This window comes from Sorex araneus, chromosome 2 (genome assembly GCF_027595985.1).
Source record: "Sorex araneus isolate mSorAra2 chromosome 2, mSorAra2.pri, whole genome shotgun sequence".
Lineage (NCBI taxonomy): Eukaryota > Metazoa > Chordata > Mammalia > Eulipotyphla > Soricidae > Sorex > Sorex araneus.
Window position 1 is genome coordinate 218160401 of NC_073303.1, and position 19598 is coordinate 218179998.

The 19598-nt window shown below is 66.1% G+C and overlaps 2 protein-coding genes across 2 annotated transcripts; both read right to left on the minus strand.

The window, feature by feature from the left end:
• Positions 1-136: 136 nt before the first annotated feature.
• On the minus strand, positions 137-5080 carry SHMT2 (serine hydroxymethyltransferase 2). The gene is made up of 12 exons (XM_004601631.2): positions 4944-5080; positions 3857-4054; positions 3198-3277; positions 2869-3069; positions 2657-2738; positions 2241-2363; positions 1996-2135; positions 1497-1662; positions 1194-1293; positions 952-1107; positions 686-793; positions 137-594 (listed from the first exon to the last, which is right to left on the minus strand). Exons 1-12 carry the CDS (start codon positions 4974-4976, stop codon positions 467-469), a joined length of 1515 nt encoding a protein of 504 aa, XP_004601688.1. The 5' UTR covers positions 4977-5080; the 3' UTR covers positions 137-466.
• A 3790-nt stretch (positions 5081-8870) lies between these two features.
• On the minus strand, positions 8871-18414 carry NXPH4 (neurexophilin 4). Its single transcript, XM_055127329.1, has 2 exons — positions 18294-18414; positions 8871-10363 (listed from the first exon to the last, which is right to left on the minus strand). Exons 1-2 carry the CDS (start codon positions 18348-18350, stop codon positions 9545-9547), a joined length of 876 nt encoding a protein of 291 aa, XP_054983304.1. The 5' UTR covers positions 18351-18414; the 3' UTR covers positions 8871-9544.
• Between the last annotated feature and the right edge of the window lie 1184 nt (positions 18415-19598).

Consider the following 19598-nt stretch of genomic DNA (forward strand, 5'->3'; position numbering starts at 1 on the left):
GAGGCTGCAGCCCCCCGGGGGGTCCTGGTGGGGGCAGGGGGTGGGGGGGTGCTGAGGGAGACAAACACCCCCCCGCCCCCCCCCCAGCCCCGCCGCGCCGCCCTGGGGACCCTCGCCCAGGACAAGAAGTGCAAGAGCAGGTTAGCATTTTATTAGATAAAAACAGAAAGGAGGGTGCCGACCCCTCCCTTCCGCTGGCTCAGGAGGGCAGCTCCCCCTCGAGGGAGCCTAACACTGCGAGAGGGGCGAGGCCGGGGCAGAAAGCCCCTGGAGATACAAGTCTTGTTATGAAAAGGAACCGTCTCAACTCAGACCCGGGGGCGGGGCCGGGCCAGGCCGGGGGGCGGGGCAACCTCTCTCCGGCAGCCAATAGCCGACGAGCCCGGCCTGCCCCTCTGCGGGGCCCGGACGGGAAGGAGGAGAGTCCAGTCTGTGCACCCGTCTGCACGCTGCGGTCAGTGCTCGGTCAGTGCTCGTCGAAGCCGGGCATGGGGAAGGCGCGGGCGAACTGCTCCACCCGCTGCCGCAGGTCCGCCAGCCGCCGCTTGGTCTCGGGGTCATCGAGCAGGAAGGACTTGAAATCCTGCAGTTTGGCTGGCGAGGGGGCGGAGAGGGCGAGTGGTCAGACTCTCGGGGGGCCGTGGGGTCCTCCCCATGCCCCAAAGCCCGGGTCCTGCCCACTCACCGGTCTTGCTCTTCACCTCCAAGCCGATGCTGACGCCCTCGTCGATGAAGCCCACCACCCTGCGGAAGTCGTCCTCCCGGAACTGCCGGGAGGTCAAGGCCGGGGCCCCTGGCAGAGGTGCGGGCGAGGGTCAGGGCAACCCGCCTCCCGCCCGCGGCACCTCTCCCCCGCCTCCCCCCCTCCTCCCCTGCCCCGGGGCTCACCAAGGTGCAGGACCCACCGCTCCGCACCCCTCCCCCGCCTCCCCCTCCCCCCCAGGGGCTCACCGAGGCGCAGGCCCCCCGGGGTGATGGCGCTGCGGTCGCCGGGACACGTGTTCTTGTTGGCCGTGATGGACACGAGCTCCAGCACCCGCTCGGCCCGGGCTCCGTCCAGGCCCTTGGGCCGGAGGTCCACCAGCACGAGGTGGTTGTCCGTGCCACCTGGGGGCGGGGGCGGGCGCGGGCAGTGAGTCCGGGGCCGGGGGCTGCCGCCCGGGGCCGCAGAGGCGCCCCCCACCCCGGCTCACCGGACACCAGCGAGTAGCCGCGCTGCAGCAGGGCGTCCGCCATGGCGCGCGCGTTCTTCAGCACCTGCAGCGAGTACTCCCGGAACATGGGCGTGCAGGCCTGGCGGGAGAGCGCGGCCCCATGACCCCGGGCCCTCCCCCTCGGCCCCCCCACGGAGCTGTGTCCCCCCCACCATCCCAAAGAAGGCTCTGGGGCTGCTTTCTGCCTTCCCCTCCGTTTCCCGCATCAGCTACAAAGAGCCCCCCCCCCCCCCCCCCCCCGCCAGCCCAGAAGCCCTGGGGAGGGGGGGGGAGGCGTCCAACCTGCTTGAGCGCCACGGCGACTGCGGCGATGGCATGGTTGTGGGGACCCCCCTGCAGCGAGGGGAACACAGCGAAGTTGATTCGGTCCTCAAATGTGTACGGGATCTCCCGGCCCGTCTTGGGGTCCACCGTCCGGACCCCCTTCCGGTAGAAGATGAGCCCCGACCTGCGTGGGAGCAGGGGTCAGAATGGACGGGGCGGGCGGGGGAGGGGAGCTCGGGCAGCGCTGAGCCAAGCTGATGAGCCGCCTGGCCTGGCCCCTGTGGGCCACCGAGTCCAGCCGGGCGGTCCTGCCGGCCCGACGGGAAGGCGCAGGGAAGCAGCCCCCCTCCCTCCCCAGCGGCCCACCCCACCGTGGGGCGGCCGCACACCTGTCGCCAGCAAGTGGGAAGAAGACTTCTAGGGCTCGGGCGGGAGCGGAAGGCTCAGCGGCGGCCCAGCCGTGCCCGGGAAGGGGAGCGTGAGGCAGGGGGGAGGCCTGGCCTCGGGGGAGCCTGACCTGGCCCCTCGGAGGGTCTTGTGGGTGGTGGTGGTGACCACGTCCGCATGCTTGAAGGGAGAAGGGATCACCTTGGCGGCCACCAGGCCACTGATGTGGGCCATGTCAGCCAGCAGGTGAGCCTTGACCTCATCACATACCTGGGCAGGTACAGAGAGAACCTCAGCCTGGGCCAGGCGGGGAAGGAGCCCAGCCAGCCGGCCGCCCCCGCCGCCCCCCTGCAGCCGCTCCGCACGCCCACCGACCTCTCTCATGCGGGCGTAGTCGATGAGGCGGGCGTAGGCGCTGGTGCCAGCGATGATCAGCCTGGGCCGGAAAAGGCGCGCGGTCAGGGCCAGCTGGTCGTAGTCGATGAGGCCGGTCTGGGGCTGGACGGACAGACAGACAGCCACTAAAGCCCGCGGAGGCAGCAGGACTGGGCGCAAGCCACCCCCCAGCCCGCCCCCCGCAGGCACGCCCTCCCTTTTTTTTTTTCTTTTTGGGTCACACCCGGCGATGCTCAGGGGTTATTCCTGGCTCTGCACTCAGGAATCACCCCTGGCAGTGCTCGGGGGACCCCATGGGATGCTGGGAATCGAACCCGGGTCGGCCGCGTGCAAGGCCATCGCCCTCCCCGCTGTGCTGTCGCGCCAGCCCCACGCCCTCTCTTCTTGGCACTTACGTTCAGCTTGTACGGCATGGACTCGAAGAAGATGGAGGTGGCCGAGACCCGCTTGACGTCGGACATGTAGCCGTGCGTGAGGCTGGGAGGGAGAGGATGGGAGAAGGCTGCAGAGCGGCGCTCCCCCCACCCCCACCCCCCCGCTTCACCCCTGCCACGCTCCCGAGGCCTCTCCGAGCACGCCACCACCCTCCCCTCCCCCCATCACTCACTGTCCCCCGTCAGGCAGGTCCAGGCCCATGATGCGGTCGTGAGGCTGCAGGAGGGCGGTGTAGGCGGCCAGGTTGGCCGGGGACCCTGAGTAGGGCTGGACGTTCACCCCCCACTGCGCAGGGTCCAGGTCAAAGGCCTCCAGGGCCCGGCGCTGGCAGAGCAGCTCGATCTCATCCACGATCTCCGCGCCCCCGTAATACCTGCCGCGGGAGGGAGGGCCCGTGAGGGTGCGGGGGAGGGGGGCCACTTCCCCCCCCCTCGAGAACAGGCCAGGCCAGGCCTCGCCTCAGCGCACTCGGGCGGGCATGCCCGCAGGGCGCGCCCTCACCTCTTGCCAGGGTAGCCTTCCGAGTACTTGTTGTTTAGACAGGAGCCCAAGGCCTCCAAGGCAGCGCGGCTGCAGAAGTTCTGGGAGGAGGGGCAGCGTCAGAGGCACTGAGGACACCCCCGGGAGCCCCCCAGTCCCAACCCGCTGGGCAGCCAGGCCACAGGGAGGCCCTCCCTCTGCTCCCCCGGGGCTCCTCCTGGCCAGGCTTGTGAAGGACAGAGGCAGCCGGTGACACCAGATGCTCTGCCAGTGTCCCTAGCAAGGCCACCTGTGACTCAGAAGCTCCGGGCCCCTCTCTTCCAGGGACACGTTTGCAGGGACCTAAAAAGCTCTCGGAGGCCCCGTCTCCTGCCCCGCGTGTGTCAGAGGACAGTTAAGAAAGAGGGGAGCGGGGGCTGAAGCGATAGCACAGCGGGGAAGGCGTCTGCCTTGCACATGGCCAACCCGGGTTCGATTCCCAGCATCCCATATGGTCCCCTGAGCACCGCCAGGGGGTAATTCCTGAGTGCAGAGCCAGGAGTGACCCCTGTGCATCACCAGGTGTGACCCCAAAAAAAAAAAAAGGGAGGGACAAGACGCCACAGGCAGGCCCCACGTCGGAAGGGAGGTGGTGACAGGGCGGTGAGTGACCCAGGGCTGCCTGCACCCGTGGTGCCCACCTCGGAGGCGATGAGCTCCAGGCCCCGACACTGCCTGTCCTTCTCCCTCTGCAGCAGCTCCCACAGCTCGGGGTCACTCTCCGACAGGCTCTCCTGGCCCGTCCAGCCCCGCGCTGCGTCTCCAGGCTGGGTCCGGGCTGCCTCCCGGTGCTGGCACCGCACGGCCACGCCGCCCAGCCGCCCACATCTCCGCAGAGGCTAGACAAGGGAAACAGCAGCGTCAAATCAAACACCCAGGGCGCCCGCCAACACCCCTCTGGCGCCAAACCCAGCTGCCAGCTGTCCAGTCGGCTTGTTCTAGTTCTTTCCACCCCCCCGCCGCCACCTTCAAATGCCATGCGGGAGCCAAGATTGAGATCAATGTCCAGGGGGTGGCTCTGATTCGGTCCATTCACTTCACCCCAGAATCTCCCTCCTGCCTGACCCCTGACCCACTCTGCAGGGGCGCAGGGCAAAGTCTGTCCTCCAGAAGACTGTCTTTAACTCAGGGGGGGGTCCTACTGCGCACTGAACGAGAGGGTCTTCCGACAGGACACGCTCCTGGGGCCTGATGGGGCTTCGGAGGGGGCTTGGCAGTCCTTGGAGAGCAGGCGCCGGGCGTCTATTTGCCAAGGACGCCGAACCCCACACCCCGGTGCTGTGCAGCGCCCACTCGCACACCCCAACAACACACGCACAGTTCCTACCACCTTCCAGCCCGAGAAGTCGCGGGACCCTTGATGCAAGCAGCAGGGCCGGTTGCATCATCATCTGCCCGCTCCGAGCAGGCTTGCAGGGTCAGCGGGCCGGTCCCTGCCCGGGAGCTGCCCACTGGCCCCGCTTCGGGGCCCCGGGGCAGCCGGCGAGGTTCTCACACCCAACGCCACGTCAGGGAGCCCGGGCACGTCCGGGGTGAGGCACGGAGCGGGAGCCGCTAGCCCTTGAGACACCCAGGGACCTCCGGGAATCCCGGGTTACTCATCGGCTCCCCGAGGAGTCCGGCCACGTGCGTGGGAAAGCGGGGGAACCCCGGAGTTTGTGAATGGGAACTAAGGGGGGAGGAGACGCCGTCTCCCACGGCAGCGCCGTCTCCGGGCCCCTCTCTCACCCGAGCCGCCGAAAGCAGCGAGAAGGCAAGCATCACAAGCAGCGGTCGAGGTCGCACGAGGTCCCACGAGGTCCTGCCACCAACTCTGGCCGGGGAGAGCCGGGGGGTCGGAAGGAGCCCGCGGCCAAGCGCGCATGCGCCGGAGACGCGCGGGAGCTAGGGGGCGGGGCCTAGGCATGCGTGCAGCGGCCCGTTCACAGCCTTTTGGGAATTGTAGTTTTTTTCCTCTTTACTTGTCCCTAGCTAGCCCCAGGGACAGAGGGCTTGCCTGGGAGAAAAGAGATTCCCACACATATATACCCCATTATCTCCTCCGTGTTATGTTACTTTTCTGTTTTTTTTTTCTTATTCCCGTCTATTGTCTACAACAGTTATTGATGCTGAATAACATTAGGATCTCTGGGAAAATGCCCATACAGGGGGCTGGAGCGATAGCACAGTGTTTGCCTTGCACGAGGCCGACCCGGGTTCGATTCCCAGCATCCCATAGGGTCCCCTGAGCACCGCCAGGAGTAATTCCTGAGTGCAGAGCCAGGAGTGACCCCTGTGCATCGCCGGGTGTGACCCAAAAAGAAAAAAAAATGCCCATACAAGAAAGCAAGCCTGGGATGGAGCGATAGTATAGCAGATAGAGCATTTGCCTTGCATGTGGCTGACCCTGATTTGATCCTCCACATTTCATATGGTCCCCCGAACCCTCCCGGAGTAATTCCTGAGTGTAGAGTCAGGAGTAACCCCTGAGCAATGCTGGATGTGGCCCAAGAAGCAAAAAGAAAGAAAGAGAGAGAGAAAGAAAGAGAGAGAGAGAGAGTAAGAAAGAAAGAGAGAAAGAGAGAGAAAGAAAGAAAGAGAGAGAGAAAAAAAAAGGGAGAGAGAAAGGAAAGAAAGAGAAAGAAGATAAAGAAAGATGTGAAAGCCAGCCAGCACCCCCCCACACACATTTTTTTTCTTGCAATGAAGACACACTATTTTATATTGCTTTACAAGTGAGGAAACTGAGGCCCAGACAGACTTGCAGAGTCCAGAAAGCATCTGGTTTGGAAGGTGAGAGCCTTGAGCTGAAAGTCCAACTTGGGGACTAACATGTTATCCTCTCTGGGACTCAGATTCCTCGTCCATAAAATAATAATAAAATAATGTGGAAATTAAGACACTTGAAGTAAACATGTTGTGGGATGAGCTGTCTCAGACTCACAAACCTGCTGGGTGGGGAGACCACTCCTGGCACAGTGCTCATTGAACTCTGTTCACCTCTTGCAGAGCTGCAGCTCCTCAAAATGGGAAGGGCTGGCTCTTCCATTTAACCTGACTCCAGAGGGGGAGGCTAACTGACCCCTTCCAAACTCGGACATCAGAATTAGCAGGGCAACGTGATAAAAGTATCTGAGTGTGGGGCCTCTCCTCCGGGGTTCTAATTCAGTGGCTCTTAACGAGTGGACAATTGCCCACTTATGACCATGCACAACAAAACCTCTCGACGGTGATTCGCTTTGAGAACCGTTGTCTTGCATGGCAATATTACACATCAGTTCAGTCACTAGACGTAGAGTAGCAAGGGGCATACAGGGTTCATTCTCTGACAGGCATAACCTCGCCCCAGGGGACCTCAAAGGAGATTACTGGCTGGTGGGACATCAAGAGGTGAAAAGCTGAAAAGCAAGGCTGGGACTGTAGCTCAGAAGTAGGAAACACTCTTATGACTGAGATCCCTGCTTCCTTTCCCACCCTACCCCGCCCCCGGATATACACATTGGGGAAAAGGCATTAAAAAGGAACAAAAGAGCCAGATGTTGGAAGGTAAAGAGAGGGGCTGGAGCAATAGCACAGTGGGGAGGGCGTTTGCCTTGCATGCAGCCGACCCGGGTTCGGTTCCCAGCATCCCATATGGTCCCCTGAGCACTGCCAGGAGTAATTCCTGAGTGCAGAGCCAGGAGTAACCCCTGTGCATCACCGGGTGTGACTCAAACAGCAAAAAATAAGATAAAGAGAGTCTGTGGAGGAGGCAGAGGAAGAGGGGAAGGACAATGCACCCCAGAGAATCCCCCCAGCAGAATTTCCTTTATATTGCAGGTAATGATTTTTTGCTTTTTGGGTCACACCTGGTGATGCACAGGGGTTATTCCTGGCTCTGCACTCAGGAATTACCCCTGGCAGTGCTCAGGGGACCCTATGGGATGCTGGGAATCGAACCCGGGTCGGCCGCGTGCAAGGCAAACGCCCTACCCGCTGTGCTATCACTCCAGCCCCTGATTTTTTTTTAAAGGTATTCCTCCGCCCCTCTGGGAGAGCCCGGCAAGCTACCGAGAGTATCTCGCCCGCGTATTGGATATGCCAAAGACAGTAACAATAAGTCTCACAATGGAGACGTTACTGGTGCCTGCTCGAGCAAATCGATGAGCAATGGGATGACAGTGCTACAGTGATAACTGACATACCTTAGTTTTAAGTGTACAACATACTAATGAAATATTTGTATATAGCACAATATGGTCACCACGGAAGTCTACTTAGCATCAATCACCATATATAGTTAAAAATACTGTTTCCCTTTTTTGGGAGGGTCCGAACCCAGCGGTGCTCAGGGCTTACTCCTGACTCTGTGCTCAAGAATCAATCCTGGCAGGACTGGAATGGTGTGGGGGGGAGGGGAAGGAATTACTATATGAGGTGCCAGGAATTGAACCCAGGTCAGCTGCCTGCAAGGCAAAAGTCCTACCCTCTGTACTATCTCTCTGGGCCCAGTTAATTTATTTATTTCTTTTTTTTGCAATGAGGACACGCTATTTTATTACTGCTTTACAAGTGAGAGGCCCAAAGGGACTAACCTGCAGATCTCAGCCACCGCCAGCTGGCTCTGAGGCAGGGCTGCTCACGCCCCCTCCAGCCTCAGGAGTTCTCAGGTGTTGGCACCTCAGAGCCTCAGCCAGGTAAGGAGGCTGTGGGTCCTTGGTCTGGCCTCAGACCCAGAGCCGGTTCCCGCCTGCCTCCTCCTCTCCGCCAGTCCTGCCATCCCTCTGCCCAGCGGCGATCAGATGGTCATCGTGCACGGACCAGACTGACTTTCCACCACCGGGCACGTCCGGGTCAAGACTCAACGCTGACTCAGTTTCCCCACTGGATCTCCCGGAAGATCACTGGCCTCTCTGAACCCTTGACCCCTGGCTCGGGCCGCCGCAGGCCGGCGCCAGGGCTGGCTCTGTGCTCCAGCTTGTCGGTGCCTCCCCCCTCGCCCCTGTCCGGGGTCCCGAGGGGAGGGGGCCGGCTGAGCTTGAGAACTGCTAATGAAGCCGCAGCCAATTAACGCCCTGGCCAGGGCTGGGGGCGGATAAAATTAGCAGCGGCGGCTGCGGGAGGGAGCTGGCGGCGGCGGCGGGAGGGTGGGCAGCCGGCTGGAGGGGGCTCGCTTGCAGGCGGCCAGGCGCGGCGTCGCGGCCCGGCTCTCCAAACTCCCGCGCGTCCCTTCCCCCACGCCGCGGCTCGGGCCTCCCTCCCTCCCTCCCTCCCTCCCCCCGCCGTCTGCAAACTCAGCGCCCACGAAATTAGGGAGGAAAAGGAAGATCGATGACTCCAGATGCCGCAAACACCGTCCCCCTCCCCCCACCTGCCTCGGGCCCCGCGGAGCTTAGCAGGTTGTCAGCGCTCTGCCCACGCGGTCCCGGTCTCCGCCGCCCGTGCGGCGGGCGCCCGCAGACCCCGGCCCGGGGGCAGCCCTCGGGGGTCGGCGCCGGGAGCGACCCCCCCTCCACACACACACCCCTCCCGTGCTCCTCCTTAACCAGGGCCACCCTCATCTCTACCCGGCGGCCCGGGATGATTTCCCGAAGGGCGTCCTCCTCTGCCTCAGTTTCCCCAGGAGTCGCCAAAGAAGCAGGCCCTGCCCCAGACACCCCTTCTGCGTCCCCCCTCCCCAAAGATCTCACGCAGACAGCCTGTAGTATTCCACTTTATTTTGTGCCCTTTCACGTCTGTTTTGGCGTAGAAAAAAAAAAAGAAATACCACGGGGAGGAAGTAAGGGGGGGGTGGAGCAGAGCTGCAGGGAGGGGAGGGGCGGGGCGGAGGGTGGGGCGAGAGTTGTGCTTCTGCTACCCTAACCCGGGTCGTGGGGAGGTGGACGGGCATACGCAGGCAGAAGGGGGGAGCGGAAGGGGCAGCCTTTACAGGGGTCTGGGTGAAGGTGACAAGCACCTCGGGGCGAGAACGTGGGGTGGGGGGGTGCAGATGAGGGGGCCAGGCCAGGCGCCTTTAAAGCTGCGGGCGAAGGGAGTGTCCAGCCGAAGGCCAGGGGCGAACCGACCCAGGGTGGCTGCAGTGCGTCCAAGGCCGTCCTGTTCTGTGCTCTTACCCCTCCTCGGAGGGCGCAGCGGAGAGGGCGGGCGGTCCCCCTTCCGCATCTCGTGATCACTCACTTCCCAGAGAGGAAAGGGGACCCCCCTCCCCAAAGCTGTTCCCCTCTGCCCCCCCCAAATGGAAAGGGTGGACGTGCCCGCAGGAGCTGCGGGGGTGGGGGGCGGCATGGGAGATGGTGGGGGGGGGAGGGTGGCGAGGATTTGGCGGGGAGCTCGGAGCCTGGGGCGACAGGGTGGCGGGGAGGGGAGGCGCGCTATCCAAAGTAGGGGTGTTCGCTCTGGAAGTTATAGTCTGGGCACACCTTCTGCACCAGTTTGTAGTCAAAGCTGAGGAAGGAGACGAAGATGCAGATGACTTTGAAGGGCTTGGCGCAGAGCCAGGCGGCCTGGCTCTGCGTGTGCTCGGTGAAGCACACCTGCGACGGGTCGTAGAGGCACGGGCGGTGCTTGCGCGCGCGGTTCGTCTTCTCGTACTCCACGTGGCAGTTGAAGGCGCGCGACTCCTTGGCCCCAGGCACGCCCAGCGCGCCCCCGACGGGCCCGGCCAGCGCGCCGGGCGCGGCGGCGATGCCCAGCGGGGGCGCCAGGCGCGGGAGCACCCCCTCCAGGGCCAGCGTGGACTGCAGCGGGTGCGGCGCGGGGCCCGGCAGCCACACGCCCCCGAACTCCACGCGCTTGGAGGGCGGCACGATGCTGACGCTGAGGTTGCCCAGGCTGGAGGAGTTGTGGCGGAAGTACACGCTGAAGGTGCCGTTCACGTGGTCCACGATCTTGCCCGTCACCAGCAGCGAGAACTTGAGGGTGTGCACGCGGAAGTAGAAGTCCCCCCAGCCGAAGATCTTCTTGGCGCGGGCCGCCTTGACCGACGGCTTGCCCTTGGTGCGCTGCGCGGGCAGGGCCAGGGCGCCCGTGTGGTTAACCGGCCACGCCCAGCTCCAGGCGCGGGAGGGACCCAGGCCCTCGGGAGACTTGGGCGCGGGCAGCTGCTGGCCGGGCGCGCCCTCTCCGGCCGCGGCGGAGCGCAGCTCCAGGTACGGAGGCCTCCCAGACTCGGGTATCTGGGCACTCAGGGCCTGCAGGGGGGAGAGAGGAGGGAAATGATCTGGGGCTGGCCCTGGGCACCCCAGCAGCGCCCTTGCACGCCGGCCCCTGGAATTTATTTATTTATTTATTTTGCTCTTTGGGTCACACCCCGCGATGCACAAGGGTTAGTTCCGGGCTCACGCACTCAGGAGTTACTCCTGGCGGTGCGGGGGGGGGGGGGGGGACCCTATGGGATGCTGGGAATTGAACGCGGGTCGGCCACATGCAAGGCAAACCGCCCTCCCCGCTGTGCTGTATCGCTCCAGCCCCCCAGCCCCTGGAATTTTAAAAATTCATTGAAAATGTCAGACACCGCCGTGCCACACGGAACTGTGACGGGGAGGGGAGGGTTGCATATGCATGAGACCCGCCAGCACCACCCGGGCGCCTCTTCCCTCCACAACTGTCCCAGACCCTTTTTTCCAACTGGTGTTGGAGAGGCCCAGGACGTGGCTCAGGGGTAGACTGCCTCCACGGGTGAGACCCTCCATGCGATCCCCTCACAGACTTTGTAAAGAAACAGCCGCTAGGAGCCCGAAGAGATGAAGAGATGGGGGCTGCCTGTGGCCAGGGGTCCAGGGAGACGCCGACGGAGCAGGCGGCAGGTCATTCAAGCCATGGATCTCGGTTGTTTTTTGTCTTATTTTTGGAAGGGAGGGTTTTGGGGGCCATACCCGGCAGTGCTCCGGGCTTACTCCTGTCTCTGTGCTCACAGATCTCCACTGGGGGTGCTGGGGGACCATATGGGATCCTGGGGATCAAACCCCAGTGGTGATGCCCCTGCACGACCACTCTGGCCCCAGGCCTATGGTCTTGGTAGGGGCCCTTCACCTCCTAGGCCTGTGGTTCTACCTCCGGGAGGGCAGAACTGCACCTTCTCACAGAATCCCACCAGTAAGGAGCAGAGCAGTGGCTCAAAGGGGGGTGTAATCTGGGGGGAGGGGGCGCCCCACCCTGCTTTCACTCCCCATGAATCCCGGCACACTCCACCCTGTGCTGGCACATTTTGATGCAGTCCTGGTGACACCCAAGCACCTCCAGGAGGGCTCCCCCCCCACCAACAACAAAAAAGACACAACAGACACCGCCAATGCCAAGTGGAGATGGGTAGGGAGGGGCAGCTCGGACCCGGCTGGTTGGGGGGCAAAGGGCCGGGCACAGCTGGCCCTGGCCACGGTAATACTCAGCGCCTCCCAGAGCTCCGTCAAGACTAGAGTCCCCGTCCCACCTCCCACCCCAGGGAGAGGGCCACAGGTCCAGGCCGAGGACCCCTGGAGCTTCCGGCATTTCTGCAGTGGAGGAGACCCCCCTGGCGGTCCTTCTCCGGGCTCCCGGGGTGGGGGGGCCGAGGAAGCCGCCCCAAGGCATCCCCCCCCTTCTCTGCCTGTCTCAGGTGGCAGCTGATCAGGGAGACAGCGCGGGCCGTAAGTACAAGATGGATCGGGAGGCGGGAGCAGCGGGGCCAGGCCCGGGCCATCAATTATCAGGGCGGGGGTGGGGGTGGCCTGGAGTGCAGGAGCGGGCGAGAGGCTGAGGGAGGAAGAAATATGGAGATGCCGCTCAGAGGGGAGCGGGAGGGAGAGGAGCCTGCGTGTCAGAGTGTCAGTCACACGGTGCCCGCAGCGCCCGCTGTGTGGCCCTTTCAGTGTGGGGGGTTCCGCCCTGGGGGGGTGGAGGCAGGCTTGCAAGGATGGGCCTGGGGGCGGCTGTTCCCGGCCGCCGGGGGTGGTGTGTGTGTGTGTGTGTGTGTGTGTGTGTGTCTCCTATGCTGACGTGTGTGGGTGTGTGTGCCTGGGGCAGTGTGTGGTGTCTGTGTGCGTGGCTGCGGTGGCGGCGGTGTGTGACCCGGTTTGTCGTGGTGGCAGTCTGGTGCCTGTGGGTCCCCGTCCGAGCTGGCCGTTGGTCTGGGGGGCTGGCGGGCTGGCTGTCTGTCAGTGCGTGGTTGTGTGTGTGCTGGGTGTAGCTGGCATGTCCGGCCACACGCCTGCGGGTGGCTGGGGGTGTCATTCCCCCCCCCCCGTGAGGCCTGTGCCTGGCTCTGTCCAGAGGGTGCACGCAGGACAAGCGAGCCCACCGCATGCATTCCCCCCCGGGGGGGGGTGCAGCCGTGTGGCCTGGTGGTCACGCTGGCGGCCGGCCTGGGGGAAGTGGTCTCCGGTGGCCCACACTCCGCGTGGCTGCGTCCTGGGAGGCCAGTGTGGCGCGGTGGGGCTGGGATCCCCGCCGGCTGGTCCCCATCCCTGCAGCGCTGCGATCCCGGGTTATTAATGCCGCCGCCACCAGCTCGTCATACATATTTATCGCCCCCCTCACTCCTCCCCCCGCCCGCCCCTCCTCCCAGCTCAGGTGAGGGGGGCGGGGGCGGGAAGAGTGACTGACTCCACAGGCCAGCCAGGGCTGGGAGTCAGCACCCAGGCAGTGGGCCTGAGAAGCTGGGTGGGTGAGTGGGTGGGTGGGGGGTGTCGCGAGGAGGGAGCAGGGGTCCCAGGCCAGAGCGGGAGGGGAGAAAAGCACCCCCAGAGGAAAGGGGCCGAGGCTCAGGAGGTGGACTTGAACCCTGGGGAGGACGTTGGGGGAGCGAGGATATGATGTGAGGCCTCCAAGGAAAGATGTGAGGGGACCCCATGGACGCGGACCCCCGTCTCCCAACCCCTCTGGGCCCGACCACTGCTCTTCCCTCAGCAGCCAGCACCCCTGCCTCCAGCACCCCCAGGGAACTTAAGCTGCGCTAGCCCCCGGGGTCCCTGCGAGCAGGCTGGAGAGAGGGAAGGCAGTTCAGCGGGGCGGCGAGAGTTTTGGGGGGCCGTGTCCCCCCAATCCCAGACTCAGGGCGGCCTAAGCCTTTTCTTTCCCAATCCTGGCAAATCTCCGCCACCCTTGGCCGGAGACAGCCAAGATAAAAAAAAGGGAAGAGTTGGGGGGGGCGACGGCCAAAGCGACCTTGGCAGCGGGGAGCTCGGCCAGGGAGGGGCGAGAGGCTGCGGGGAAACGAGCCGAGAAATGGGAACATGGAATAAAATAAAATCAAATCCTCCCTCTGGCTTCCTTGCTCCAGCGCGCGCCCGCCCGCGCCCCTCTCCCCGCCGTGGCGTTCCATCTTTCTCTCGCCTCGCGTCTGTCTCTCAGTCTCTCACTCGTCTCTAATTTTCTCCTCCCGCGATTCCGGTTTTGCTCCCAGTTTTTCTCTCCCCCCCCACCCCACCCCCCACCCCCGGGCCCCGGGGAGGTTCTTTCCCTCTATACCCTCCCGGGGGCTTAGGTCAGTGTCTCCGACTGCAGGGGGGAGGCGGGCCTCAGGGTAGGGGGGAAGCTGGTGGCTGGAGGAGCCGGGCTGCCTGCCTGCACTTGGGGTGCTGTCCCCCCACCGCCTCGGACTGGCCAGCGGACGGGCGCAGGGTGTTGTCCGAGACGGGGCTCCCTTTGCTCCAGAGCTGGTTTAATTAAGCTAATTGGGCGCGGTGACATTTGCAGAGGGGAGAGGGGAGCGGGCCTGTCATCTGGAGGGGCAGAGGTGCTCCGTGGGGAGGGGGTGCCCGGAGCAGGGCGGGAGCCGGGCGGGCGCGCTTGCCCCTCAGGCAGGAAGCCCGCGCGCGCATGGGGTGGGAGTCGGGGCCCCCTCTTGTTGCCGCTGCGCCAAGTGCCCTGGGGTGTGTGTGTGTGTGGAGGGGGGGGATCTCTTCTGGAATGGGGCCCTGGGAACAGGGAGAGGATTCGGCCGGCGGCCCCCCCAGCCGCATTGCAGGGCGCACCTCCGGGGCCTCCGGACAGGCCAGTGGCTCCTCTCAGTTGCCGGGTCAGGCGGGGCCACTCAGAGGGGGCGGGGGTGGCACCCCAAGGTTGGGAGAGAAACTACTCCAGGCCGGGTGTGGAGGGGGGTTGGGGAAGCCGGGGGCTGAGCCTCCTGCACCCCTGCACCTAGAATGGGGCGAGGTGGGGGGCTGGGAGCTGGCTCGAGACCAGGAAGCCAGCCGGGAGAGGTCTGGGGCTGGTGAAAGGGGGCTCAGAGGGGGCTGCAGACACAGGTGTGGGGTGCGGGATAGAGAGAACAGACATGCAGACCAGGCAGGCCGGACGAGGGAGGGAAGGTGGGGAGCTGCAGGGGGTGGGGGTGGAGTAGGGGTGCGGCAGGGTAAGCCTGGCAGATGAAGGGCAGCCTTGGGGGGCTGAAGGAGGTGGGGCAGGGGCTGGGGTGATGAGGATGGGGGCCCGATGCAGGTGGGGCAGAAGTGGGGGGCCGGGCCGGTGCATGGGCTGCCCCCGGGAAGCAGAGACACTGGGGAGGGGTGGGGGGAGAAGGGGGTCTGGACCGGGCAGGGACTGAGGTGAAGGCTCAGGCCGCAGAGAGGCCCGGGCAGGTGGGAGCCAGGAGACCTCCTTGCAGCCCCCCGAATAGCGTGAGGGGGCGGGGACCGCTGGCGGGGCGGGCTCTGCCCTTGGGCCGGCGCCCCCTCCCCCCGCAGCCCCGCCCGCTCACGGCCTGCAGCGCAAGGCTCACCGTTATCTGAATTTTGATTTTATTTTATTTTATTTTATTTCCCTGCTTCCTAGAGCCGGCGCGGTGCCCCCCGGGAACGGCCGCCCCCCGCCCCCCGCCCCGCGCCTCACTTTATTATTGCAATAAATGTGCCTATAAAGGCGCGGGCTCCGGGGCGCGGTGGGGGGGACGGAGGGAGCCGCGGAGCGGGGATGTAATTTCCCGAAGCCGGAGCCGGAGGGGGAGTGGGCGGGGTGGAGGTGGAGGAGGGGCAGGCGGGGGAGATGGGGGGGGAGACACGCCAATTTCCTGCGCTGGGGCAGCGCTCCCCGCGCCCCGTCCCCGCCCGGCAGCCCGCTCCCCCCCTACCCTGCGCCCCTGCTCTCGCTGCGGCACCCCTTCCCCTCCTGGACCCCGGCCAGGTGGAGTTGCGGGGCTCTGCCCAAAGTTGCCCACCTCTGGGCCCGCGGGGTCACTGGGCGGGGCCCTGGCGCCCGCCCCTCCCCGCCCCGTCACCCTCCTGGTTCCTCTCCCCCCCCCCCACTCCCCGCCCCGTCACCCTCCTGGTTCCTCTCCCCCCCACTCCCCGCCCCGTCACCCTCCTGGTTCCTCTCCCCCCTCCCCCCCCCCTGTCCTTGCTCCTGTCACCCCGTCCCTGTCATCTGCGGCTCCTCCCCCACCCAAGCCCACGGCCTTCAAAATCCTGCCTTGCAACGGGGCCCCCTCCCCTCCTCGCCTCCTGGAAGGCGCTGGCCCCAGGGACCCGGCAGCAGCGCCCGGGTGGCCCCGGCCCACCTGCGGCCCTGATTACCCCCAAATCCCCACCAGCGGCGGCGAGCCCGGCCCAGACTGAACGTGCCTAAGTGGCCCAGCCAGAGATTAGCTGGGGGGGGTGGGGGGGGCAGAGGGGCGCAGGAGGCAGGAGGGGTGGCCCACCGGGGGCCCTCGGGCTCCGCTAGACCAGCTTCAGGGCCTAATCCTTCCCCCAGGCAGGACGGGGCGCCCCAGCCCTCCCCCCTGCTAATTAGTAATTAGTGATTAGTGATTAGTGACTATTGATCTCCTGCTGCTTCTCCCAGTAGGCAGCCCCTTTGGCAAGGGGTGAGGAAGACAGGCAAGAGGGAGGGGGTCTGAGAGAGAGAGAGAGCTGGGGTGGGACCCGGATAGGCCAGAGCCCTCGGGGCAACGAGGGCCCGAGCCACAGACTGTCCTGGGAGGTGGGCCAGCCCAGAGCACTGGGGAGGGAGCAAGCGTGGCGGGCGGGCAGGGCAGGGCTGGTGATATTGGCGAGCCGGGGTCAGAGGGGCTGCCTGTGGGACTGGGGTCCCACCATCCTCCCCACTCTCTCCCCTGCCCCCTCCCAGCTCCCCATTGCTCCCAGTCCCTTCCCAGGTGTCAGCCTCCTGCCAGCTTGTCACAGATCCCGCCCGGGGGGGCACACACAAGGCCCCCCCCCCACACACCTCGAGGCTCCCAGTATCAGACCTGCACACAAACGCTCTCCAGTCCACAAACAGACCCACACTGACAGCCAACACATACACCCCCGCGCGCACACACACACACACACACACACACACACAGGCACTGGGAACCCACCCTGGGGTACACGCGGGTGTACAACAGTCACAAGCGCACACAGGTACACACACCATTTTCTACCACACCCCCAGCATCTGTGCACATGGTAAACACAGATTCTCACACACACACAAGCTGGGCTAAAGGGTAGAGACACCCCCCTACACACACACACACACACACACACACACACACACGCACACGCCAGCTCCAGCCCCTGCGCTCTCATCCTCAGGCTCACGCTCCCTCCAGTCTCCACCAGATGTTCCATTCCCCTTCAGGGGGCAAAGGAAATTAAACCAGATCTGTCCACAGGGGAGTTTATTTGGCAGGGAGGATGAGGGGAGAGCCGGGAGGAAGCAGAAAGGCGGGCGGTGTGGGGTGGGGGTGCAGGGGGGGTGAGTACCATCCTTACCCCCTCTCCACCCTGTGGCCTGTGGGGCACAGACCCCCCCACCTTGTGCAGTCCTAAGGGGCAGAGTTAGGCAGTGAATCCAAACCCAGCCCCATTGGTGGAAGCGAGTTTTGGGGGGTGGGGGTGGGGGGGGTGCTTCTCCACCCACCTTCCAGCCATCAAGGTCACCAGACGGCCCGGGGAGAATCAGGGCGCCTGTCACCGGCTTCCCTGGGGCAGCCCCCACCCACCCTGCGGGCCAGTGCTGTTTGGCTGAGTAAGCAGGGGTCTGATCTGATTGCTGGGGGGGATGACTACACCCCTTCAAAGCCGGCAGGGGCTGGGGTGCAGGGTGGGGGTTAGGAAGCCTGCTGTCCGAACTAGGCAAGTCGCAGCTGGGGGGCAGGCACCAGGAGCCCAGGGCAGGGGGAGAGATGGGGCCAGGGCTAAGGGCCCCATTGCACTGCGGGGGGGAACCCACAACAGGGTGGAGCAGGTAACTGCACTCACCCATTCATTCCAAGCCAGGGCCACAACCCTGCCAGTCGCGGCACACAGCCCGGACCCCAACACTACACACACAGGCTTGGCTGCCCCCCAGCACACACAGGCACACAGGTGTACTCACTGACCCACGCACTCGCACCCGAGCACACACACGGTGTACAGGAGTTGAAGTCTGAGGGAGGCTGGCGAAGGACTCTCTGCACCCCGGGACCCCGGCCGTGCGCCCCCCCACCCCCACCCCCGCCGGGCGGGGCAGAAGGCAGCCTGGGGAGGTGGGGGTCCGGCGGGGCGGGGAGCGGGACTCGCCGTCCAGACAGCACCCCCGCCCCGCAGCCGCGCGAAGGGGTGTGTCTGGGGCCGCGCCGGGGCGGCGAGTCTCCGCGGGAAAGGCGAGGGGACGCGGGAGCCAAGTTCGGCCGCGTCTGAGTCGCGTGTGCGCGCGTGTGTCCGGGCCGCGCCGGCTCGGGCCCCGGTGCCCCCGGCACGGGGACAAGTGCCGAGGAGAGGACCGGGGCGGGGTGGGGGCGCGGGGGTGGGCGGCGGGTGGAAGGACAGACAGCGAGAAGAGGCGAGCGAGGTTGGCGCGGCAAGACGGCGAGGCTGACACCCCGCCGGCTTGTCTGTCTGTCTCGCACTCCCGCTCCGTCTGGCGCACTCGCGGGTCGGGCTCCGTCCCCTCCCCCGCCGCGCCCCGAGCCAGCTCCGAGCCGGCCTCCCGCCCGGTGCACCCCCGGCCCCCCCCCCCGCCCACCCACCCGACCCCCAAGCTCCGATGCCAACTTGCCCGGCAGGAGAGCCCCGTCCCGGATCGGGCAGTCGGTCTAGCCCGCGTCCCCCCCCCACCCCCCGCGCCGCGCAAAGTTGGGACGGGGCGAGGCGGGGACGGGGCGGGCGCGCGGGGCCCCTGGCGCTCCGAGGACCGGGGCGTCCCGGCGCCGCCCCCCGCCCGCCCCCGCCGCCTTACCTTCCTCGGGAGCCACGGGCCGCAGAGCAGGAGCAGCCATCCGGCGGGCAGGCGCATCTTCCCGGGCGGGGGGCGCGGGGCGCGGCGGGCGCGGGGCGGCGGCGGGGCGCGCGGCGGAGCGGGCGGCGCGGCCCGCGGACTGAGCCCGGCTCGGAGCGGAGCGCGGCGCGGGGGGCGGGGCGCGGGCGGGGGAGAAAGTTGGGCCGGGGGGGGGGGCGGGGGCGGGGCTCCGCGGCGCTCCAATCCCGGCCGCGCCCCGCGCGCCCCCTCCCGCCCAGCCGGGGCCACCGAAGGTGACTTTCAGCCGACACGCCCCGGACACGCCCCCAGCCCAGGTGCCGCGCGCGGCGGGCCGCGGGGGGCTCCGGGCCCGCGTCCCCCCGCGCGAGCGGCCGGGCCGGGCCGGGCGTGGGGCTCGAGGGTCCGGCGCGCCACGGCCGACAGGGGGCGCGGCCGAGCCGCAGGCGGGCGAGGCGGGGCGGCTCCGCGGCTGCTGGGGGCCCCCCGCGCGCCCCCCGGCCCCGTGTCGGCGTCGGGCCCCGGAGGGAGCGGGAGCCGGGCCGGGCGCAGGGCCGGGGCCGGGGCCGGGGCGAGGGCGGGCGGGGCCGCGGGCGGCCGCCGCCGCGCGGCGCTGACGGGGATGGATGGGCGCCCCGCGGCTCATTCTGCCCGGAGATGAGAATCATTGATCACGGACGGAAACCCCATCACGTCTGTCAATAGGGCTGACAAACGGCGCCCGCCGCCCCCGCCCCGCCCCCCAGGCACGTCTCAGGACCCCTCGGCCACTTCCCCTCTGTCCCTGTCCCTCCGCTCGCTGCCCGCGCCTCCTCCCCGCGCATCCCAAAGTGCTCCCTCCTGGGGGGTGGACAGGAAGTCACCCCCCCCCACCACCAGCAGCACCGTGTCGCCTGCTCAGCTTCTTGGTGCAGTCTCTGCCCCTTCCCTCTCCCCGTCCCATCTTTCATCACAGCTCCTCCAGGTTCCTGTCCCATTTCCAGCTCCCTCTCTGTCCTTGTCTCTGTCCACAGCCCCAGCTCGCTCCGTCCCTATCCTCTGGGCTCTTTCTTCATCGCTTCCCTCCTCCCCCTAGTCGCTCTCCCCTGCCGGAGAGTCTTGAGCTGTCAGCTGTTGCTAGGCACGGAGGCTGTGGCTGAGGTTGTGTTAGGACCGACAGGGAGAGATAGGGACGGGCAGAGAGACACATGGAGAGATAGCTGCACACTGGAGACACACAGAGAGATAGCTGCACGCTGGGGGACACGCCTGCAGCTGCGTCCAGGCAGCAGGACCTAAGATGGGAGC

Excerpts from the sequence above, each read along its gene's own strand:
- NXPH4 (XM_055127329.1), bottom strand. The coding sequence starts at position 18,350 with ATGCGCCTGCCCGCCGGATGGCTGCTCCTGCTCTGCGGCCCGTGGCTC. Across the intron at positions 10,364-18,293 it reads GCCCGTGGCTCCCGAGGAAG|GCCCTGAGTGCCCAGATACC; the intron begins GTAAGGCGGCGG and ends TCCCCCCTGCAG.
- SHMT2 (XM_004601631.2), bottom strand. The coding sequence starts at position 4,976 with ATGCTTGCCTTCTCGCTGCTTTCGGCGGCTCGG. Across the intron at positions 3,278-3,856 it reads TGGAGCTCATCGCCTCCGAG|AACTTCTGCAGCCGCGCTGC; the intron begins GTGGGCACCACG and ends CCCTCCTCCCAG. Across the intron at positions 2,739-2,868 it reads GACCTGCCTGACGGGGGACA|CCTCACGCACGGCTACATGT; the intron begins GTGAGTGATGGG and ends TCTCCCTCCCAG.